This window comes from Rhinopithecus bieti, unplaced genomic scaffold (assembly GCF_001698545.2).
Source record: "Rhinopithecus bieti isolate Rb0 unplaced genomic scaffold, ASM169854v2 scaffold_8220, whole genome shotgun sequence".
NCBI lineage: Eukaryota > Metazoa > Chordata > Mammalia > Primates > Cercopithecidae > Rhinopithecus > Rhinopithecus bieti.
The window spans coordinates 1320760-1329844 of NW_016806392.1; the positions used below are offsets into that span (position 1 = coordinate 1320760).

The 9085-nt window shown below is 36.4% G+C and overlaps 1 protein-coding gene across 1 annotated transcript in view; it reads right to left on the reverse strand.

Moving 5' to 3' along the window:
* The window catches only part of LOC108532123 (uncharacterized), a 35388-nt gene extending 26527 nt beyond the window's left edge, over positions 1 to 8861 (reverse strand). The window contains 2 exon segments of the mRNA XM_017875896.1: positions 8463 to 8509; positions 8511 to 8861. Coding sequence (XP_017731385.1) covers positions 8463 to 8509; positions 8511 to 8861 — 398 coding nt within the window.
* Between the last annotated feature and the right edge of the window lie 224 nt (positions 8862 to 9085).

A 9085-nucleotide genomic window follows, 5' to 3' on the forward strand; every position in this document is an offset into this window, starting at 1 on the left:
AAAAAACTAGCCGGGCGAGGTGGCGGGCGCCTGTAGTCCCAGCTAGTCGGGAGGCTGAGGCAGGAGAATGGCGTGAACCCGGGAGGCGGAGCTTGCAGTGAGCTGAGATCTGGCCAGTGCACTCCAGCTTGGGTGACAGAGCGAGACTCCATCTCAAAAAAAAAAAAAAAAAAAAATGAGCACCCCTTGTTATTTTATTTAGCCACGGAATAGTGATCCTTGTAGCAATTCAAGAATTTATAAAACAAGCATATTTTGGTTAAATGCAATATCCCCAAACTGCCAAGCCAGTCCAAAACCACAGCTAATTATCCTAGCCTGCCTATCATATCTGTATTTTACCTACAGATTTAAAATAAATGTATACCAATTTGAATAATAGAGTTAAAATAAGAAAAAATAAACAAACCTATTACAGCATACTGAATTTCCCCAAAAAATAATTAAAAATCAATAATCATAAATGCAAGATATTTTATGGCATTAAATAAAAAACTTATCTGGTTCGTTAAAACTCTTCATCACTTAATATTATCTTATTTCCCCCACCCAGGGAAGCATTAAGCTTAAATTATCATTTCTAGTGCAATATTCCTTACATGGTAGAAAAACCAAAAACAATGTTCATTTCACCAGAATGAATACAAAATAACTAAAAAATTATCTATCACATTTCTTCTACTCCTTTTTCCCTTCGTTGTCAACTCCAGAGTTGAAAGAATAGAGAGAAGGTAGGTGTTGTTTTCCTGAACCACATTAAAATAAATAAATAAATAAATACCAAGGAACCTGTGATTATTTTACATAAATAACAAATAAGAAACAGTGTTAATAGGCATTGTATATTCAATAGTGATCGTTTTAAGAATACATGAATAAATGCTTATAAATCTATTTGTAAAAAAATACAAAAAGACTTCTTCTAGCCATGTTTTATCTTATATCAGCGGATGGGTCATCTGCCTGCTATTCCATTTTCTCTAATTCCTTTCCCTAAAGCTGAGTTCTGAAAATGATTATAAGAGTTTGAATTGTAGTAAAGTATACTCATCTGTAATTACTATCTTTAGACTTGAAGCTTTTGTGGATGTTTCAGTTTGTGTGTCACCACAGGTTGAAAGCAGACAACACAAAAGGGTTTTTGAATGAAGGCATGAGAAACCCTACAGAATCTTTTTCCCAGACAAATGATCATAACTGATAAAATTATTTTTTTAAAAAAAGAACTATTTAAAGTCTCTAGAAACTGTCTTATGGGTAAGTAGGAACGGAGAACAAGAAAACTTAAGGAATCTACCAAATCTTAGTATGAACAGGGAAAGTCAGTGGTCAGTGGCATTTGAAACATAGCTTGTTCTGTCTTCCTGCCTTGTGGCTCAGAATGACGGAAGCTTGAATCCTAGTGGTTATGGCCAAGAACACAGGACTCCCTTTCCCTCTACCTTTTATTCTAAAATTAAGGCATCTCTGCATGAAGAGCAGAATACCATCATTTCTCATCCTCCACCCCTGCTTTGTTTTGTGTAAGCTCTATTCCAGACAAGAGTGGCTAAGAAGCACAGGACTTTCTTCTTCCATCCAGGCCTCATTTAGAGAGAAGAAGCCCTAACAAAGGAACAGCAGGCCAGGAACACTGAACCCCTATCAGTCTCACCCCAGATGACTTGTAAGTTGTCTGTTCCATGCTGGTCAGGCAGCCCAAGAAGACTAGAAGTGATCACCACTTGTCATTACCCTATTCATAAAGCAAGGAAGTAACTCGAATAAGAAAAGCATCTCATCCCTACCCATGCTTTGGAGCAGGGTTTGGAGCTGCTTCGTGGAAGGAGAGGAACAACATAAGAGCAGAGAGCTCCATGGGCATCCTTGCCTCTGTTTGGAACAGATTGTGAAGAAGTTCGATCCTAAAGGTGCTTTCAGAAACAGTGGAGGCTTTAGTAGTAAACAATAAAGCGGAAGCAACAAGCTAAACATTGGACTAGCTAGAAGTTTATCAGAGAAAATCAGGAAAGTGAAAGATGAGAAGAGTCCACCTAGCATGTCAGTGAAAGCCTCAAAGACCAATCTTAAAGTCTATAAAAGGGTCCAACATCAATTATACCAGAAGTGGAACAATTTATGCTCCACCCAGGCCTTGTTAAAAGCAATAGAATCAGCTGGCAATTAGTGGAGCCTAACTTCTGAGTGTGATATCAGAAGATGCTGGCAGCATAACTGAGATATCAAGGAAAGCAACTCTTTGAATCCACTCTTCCATAATGAAAGCCCACATGCCAAAGGCTGACCCATCTGAGGACAAACATTAGATGTTTCAAACTGTGGTTGAAATATCCTTCACTAGAAGACACTTACAGGCTTTTATTATAAGCCCCAGCCTGTGCTCCACACAAGGTTATCGCACAGATAACTTTTCTATACTAGCACTCTTGTTTCTATTCTTTCTTGCTTGGGCTCACACAATCATATTAACTCCGATTTAGCAGGTCCAATTAATATAGCTTTAAAGGCAGATTTCCATGTTTCTGTTTTATAACACTACATAGAGGAAATGTCCCCTAGTCAGACACACTAATTATCTCCATAATACATTTAGGTAAATTAAATAAAACTAGTTTACACATTCAAACACCAGTTTTTCTCTAAACTTATTTTTTTTTTCTATTTTACATTTTCTTATACACCCAGTAATGCAACTCTCTAGGAGAAGAATCAATCATACCTGAATTTCATTTGTAACCTTTACTTTCAGAAACTGACTACAGCATATCTGCTATTTTAAACCATGGGGAACCTCATGGCCACTTGTAAATCAAACTTCCCCATCTCCTTCCCTTTCATTACTTCTCTTCTCAAAGCACAGATTTCAATGAGCCAGGGTCATGCTAGTGACTCCCACATCTGACACCAACTATTCTGACACCAACCCTAACTGAGGTAGCACAATTCAATTCTGGGATGAATCACCCAGAGTTAGCACAGACTCAAGAAGTTAAAGGGCACAGTCCACAAGATTGTCTTCAGTTCATATCAACTGGCTACAAATCGAGAATATTTCCACCACCCTCCTCAGGTCGGATAATTTCACTAGAACCACTCATAAGACTGATGAAAACACTACACTTAGCATTGCAATTTTATTATAAAGGACTCCACTCAGAAATAGCAAAACAAAGAGATACAGAGGGTGAGGTTCCCAGGGGTCTGGAATACAGAATTTACATGCTTTCTTAGGTTGCATCATTCTCCTTGCATGTCAGTGTGTTCACCAATCAGGAAACTCCACTAAGCATTAGTGTTCAGAGTTTTTGTTGAAATTTAATTACATAGGCATGGTCAATGTAATCCATTGGTCACATAATTTAACTCAATGTACTGCCTCCCTCCCTTCCACAGAGGTTAAGGGTAAGACGGATATTGTTTGCACAAACCTGCAAGCCTCTAATCATATGAGTGGCCTTTCTGACATTAGTAGCCCCAATCTTAAAAGCTATTTAAGGTCTTACCATGAGTCACCTCATAAGTACAATTTCAGGTGTATTTCAAGGGGGCATTGAATAACCAAGATACTTCCATCATTGGAAAGTTATAAGAGTTTTTAGAATTTTCATGGTAAGAAAGTGAAAGAAAGGCCAGACAATTTTAAATTATACAACAAGAACTTCAAAGTTGAAAAGTTTATATTTAAAAAAAAAGAACTGATTTGAATAACCAGAACCACCTTCTTAAAACACTGAGAAAAGTAAACACACACACATACAGAAAGCAGAAAAGGGTAATAAAGATTAGAGTAGAAAGTAATAAAATAAACACTGGGAAAATAAGACAGATAATTAATGATATCAAGATTTGGTTCTCGGAACAGACCAAAATATTGACAAACCATTAGTTAAATTAGTAAAGAAAAAAAACAAAACAGAGACAGGATGCAACTTAATATCAAGAGTGGAAGTAGAGGAGACATGGTTACCAATGTTGTAGAATAATAAAGAGGCTTATAAGAAAACACTAAAAACAACTTATGCCAAAAAATTTGGTCACTTAGACAAAATGAACAAATTCTGAGAAAGTACCAAAACTGACTCACAAAATTATATCAAATGAGAATAGATCTATAACAAGAAACTGAATTAAAAATTTAAACATTTCTTAAAAAAAAAAAAAAAAAAAAAAAACTCAGTCCTAGCTGGAGAAGGTTAGTTACGCCTGTAATCCCAGCACTTTAGATGACCGAGGAGGGTGGATTATGATGTCAAAAGATCGAGATCATCCTGACCAAGATGGTAAAACTCCATCTCTACTAAAAATGCAAAAATTAGCCGGGCATGGTGGTATGCACTTGTAGTCCCAGCTATTCATGAGGCTGAGACAGGAAAATGGCTTGAATTCGGGAGGCAGAGGTTGCAGTGAGCCAAGATTGTACCACTGCATACCAGCCTGGGCGACAGAAACAAACAAAACCAAAAACAAACAAACAAACAAACAAAAACAACAAACAAACAAAAAATCTCGGTTCCAAATTGCTTGATGATTTCTACAAAACATTTAAATAATAAATATAAATTCTTCACTAACTTTTACAAAAATATTAGGAGAGAGCACTTTCCAAGTAATTCTATGAGGCAAGTATTATGCTGTATCAAAACCAGAAAAAGATAGGGAAAATAAAACTAGAGACGAATATCTCTTACAAAAATATATGTAAACAGTGTCAGGAAAATACTAGCAGCTGAATCCAGAAACATCAAAAGATTAATACACAAAGATCAAGGACAATTTCTTCCAAGGATGCAAGAGTGCCATAATATCTTAAAGTTAATTGATGTAACACACACTATCTCAAAAGACACAGAAAAGTCATTTGATAAAATTCACACTTCATTTATATCAATTATATAAAATGTCCAGAACAAGCAAATCTATAGAGGCAGAATTTTTATCAGTAGTTGCCTAGAGTTGAGGGTGGGGGTGGCTGTAAAAGTACAGTGACTGCAGCCAGGCACAGTGGCTCACGCCTGTAATCTCAGCACTTTGGGAGGCTGAAGTGGACAGACCACAAGGTCAGGAGTTCGAGACCAGCCTGGCCAATATGGTGAAACCCCGTCTCCACTAAAATTACAAAAATTAGCTGGGTGTGGTGGCGGACACCTGTAGCCCCAGCTACTTGGGAGGCTGAGGCAGGAGAATCACCTGAACCTGGGAGGCAGAGGTTGCAGTGAGCTAAGATCACGCTACTGCACTCTAGCCTGGGCGACAGAGTGAGACACTGTCTCAGAAAAAAAAAAAAAAAAAAAAAAGAAAAGAAAAGAAAAAAAATTTACAAGTAGAGTGACTGTTAATGTGGGATGGAGTTTCTTTTACAGGGACTGCTGGTAAAATCCTCTAAAATGGTGGTGATGGCTGTGCAACATTGTTTATATATTAAGACACAATGAATTGTACACTAAGCGGATAAATTGTACGATATATTCATTATATTACCATAAAGCTTTTAGAGAGAAAAACTGCAGAAGTGCAAACATAAAGTCAAGTGGAAATGACACTCCAAAGTATATGAATAGAATAAAAGGAAAGAAAAATATACAAGTATATATAGTAATGAGACCTACTTAATGAGATGCATAGAATTATATGATCTATTTCAGTCACCATATTAAATCTGGCATAATACAGAAGACATGTAAGAAAACTAATAAATCTCTTAGATTTTCATTTGAGCAGACCCCCAAATGAGATGTTTTTTATGTCCCAATTTTAAAGGTTATTTTGCTCTGGAGGATTTAGGATCTATTTTTTTCATTAGTTTTTAGAAGAAAAAATCATTTACTTAAATCAGAGCTGGCTTTATTTTAATAACCACAAATTTTATGCAGTCATGTTAATATGTGAGAAAATATATATTTAAACCTAAATATTTCACCCAGGAAATATTATAAATTATGGTATTTTACCTTTGGCTTTACAACAATTAAAACAAAAAAAGACCTGAATGTTTATTGAAATAAATACTAAATATATTGTTAAGAAAAAAAAATCTCAGCAGAGTCCTACTTTGTGTTATATTAATGCTACAATTACTACTTTTTCCTTTTTAATGTTCAATAAAATGAATTATCATCAGAAATCTAAGAATAATTATCTAAAACTGCACTGCTTTCTCACAATGTGCAATTCATACAAATACGAAGAAAAAAATAGCTTACACTCATACACCAAAAAATTAGTATCCTCTAGACACTTTCATCTCATATACAATACATATTTTTGCTGTTGTGTACTTATTATCCTGAAAAATAAGTCTCTAGAACTTAACAAATAGAAAGTAGTCAGTAAAACGTAACTTCATTGTAATTAGATTTGCAGTAATAAAGTAGTATGGAGTTTACTAAATTTAAAGAAAGTGAACATATTATATGATGCACTGTACTAATTAGGTTTGTTTTTATTTTAAATTTTTTGAATTATGCATTTACTATAATTCTGCAGGGTGAAAGCAAAACAAAATTCACCTTTTATTTTTTGAAAGAGTGAAATGAAACAATCAAGTTCAAGCCACCTAAAATTTATAAATGTTCAACTTTTGTGTCTTCTAACAAAATTAATTCAATCTATCCCTTTGTTATTTTATTGATTTATATATTGCTGCTGAACACATATATTAGCTGCCTAGCTTGGCACTATAAATATGTGTGTGTGTGTCTGTATACACACATGTTAGAGAGATATGTTTTCTATATGTTGGAACAGATGCTGTGACTTAGTCTCCTCAACTAATAAATACAACAATTTTTCAGTGTGCTTTGTTATGGAACAATTTTACCTGTAACATGGCATACTTTGAATTTAATTTAAACTTCCTTACCATAGTTTTGTAAATAAGACTAAAGGAAATTTGTGCTGGAGGAAGAGCAATGTTGCAATTATTGCCAATATTTCCAAATAACTAAAAGAATGAAATTGGAATGTTTCCAAAACAAAGAAATAATAAGTGCTTGAGGTAATGGAACCCCAATTAGCCTGACTTGATCATTTAACATTGTATGCTTGTATCAAAATTTTACATGTGCCCCAGAAACATATACAACTATTATATATACATAATAATTAAAAATTGTAGATTTATTAATAAAAAAAAGTTGGGAATATTAAAGAATGGACCTATAAACTCACTCTTATTACTGTGGTTCCTATTTATTCATTTATTTTTATTTATTTGTTTTTGGAGGTGGAGTCTCCTTTGTCACCCAGGCTAGAGTGCAGGGGCGCAATATTAGCCCACTGCAACTTCCACCTCCCGGGTTCAAGCCATTCTCCTATTTCAGCCTCCTGAGTAGCTGAGATTACAGGCACCCATCGCCTCACGCGGCTAATTTTTAAAAATTTTTTTTAGTAGAGTCGGGGTTTCACCATGTTGGCCTGGCTGGTCTCGAATTCCTGACCTCAGGTAATTGGCCTGCCTCAGCCTCCCAAAGTGCTGGGATTACAGGCGTGAGCCACTGCGCCCAATCCCTGTGGTTTCTATTTAAATAAAGACTATTTTTTCCCCTTCATTCCACTCTTTTTGGTTGTATAAATCTAGCACGTAGCATAATGTCCTGAAATTACTCACTTATCTTAGGTTTTGAAACGATTGCTTGCTCAAATGTCTTTCCTTCTAAATTGATAGCACAAACTGTAGTTTTTTACCGTTAAATCCCAATTACTTGGCACAATGTTTGACAGATACTTCGTTTTCAATAATGTTTATTAAAAGAGTAAATTATGAATATGTTTAACACCTATGTTAGGGTTCCAGAGACACAGAACCATATATATTTTATCTTTTATTTTATACATATTTATGCCATTATATATAATATATATAATAAGAGGTTATGTATATTATATATGATATTATATAAAATATATAAGGGATTATATATACTATATGTAATTGCTTAGAAAATGGTGAACTCTGTATTTAGGTTAAATCATTGGTAGCTTGGAAAACATTTTATTATATCTCTGTCAGTTTGTCTAGCTGCTTTTTTTTTATTTTCAAAAAATGCCTATGATTTTAATAAAACAGATGGGCATATCAGGTATGAAGTCCTGGTAAAAATTTGACTTACTCTTTATAAATCCTTATCAAATTTTGATTCAATTTTGTAAAAAACATTATAAATTTTGTTTAAGTGATGTTTGACTATTCATGACATTCAGATATCCTGTCACTCTTCAAATAAATATTATGTGGCACAATTATCCATACTTCATAGATGGCAAAACAAAGTTCCCCAAATGGGTGATGAGTTTTAAAAATCATGAAACTGGTGTCAGAACTACAACTGAAGCCCAAATTTGGAAGCCAAGGTATTAGTTATGGGCTGCCCACCTTCCCTCTGTACCACATGCTTAAAGATGCTGTACATAAAATCACATTTATGCATATACCCAAACTGTTTCAGGCAATTCTCGTAATCCACAGGATGAGAATGTTCTTGGAGTGGACTGCTCCATCTCTTCTGTAACACTCTTTCCTCTGTGTGTGAGTTCAAGAGTGGTAGTGAAAGCCCCGCAGAGGGACAGAACCAACAAACTATCAGGCGTGTGAGCAGGGAGCTTACTTGGGCAACTGGCTGGCGTTTCACCGCCACGCCCGGAACAGGCCGCAGAGAAGCCGCAGGGCTCGGCCACATCCCAGGCCCCCAAACCAAGGAAGTCCACAATGTGCTCCCAGTCACTCCTCCCAGGCGCGATAGCCCCAGGGGCCACAAGCTGAAGTACCTGGAATCTGACTCCCGAGGGCAGCAGGAGAGGAAGCAAGCGCCCAGCACGCGAAGAGAGAGTGAGCCAGAGGAGAAGGACATTTGCACACTGCTCATCCCCCATCTTCTGTTGGCCTGGTTCCAGCCGCGCTGGCAGCGGATTGGCTGGTCCCCCACACTGAGGGCAGGTCTTCTTCTCCCAGTCACCCACTCAGCGTCAACCTCCTCTGGAGACGCCCTCACAGTCACTTGAGAAAGAACTTTGCCCAGCCGTAGGCACCCTCCTCCAGCCACGCTGACCCCTATGATTAGCCATCACAGATAGTATTTGTCTGCGTGAA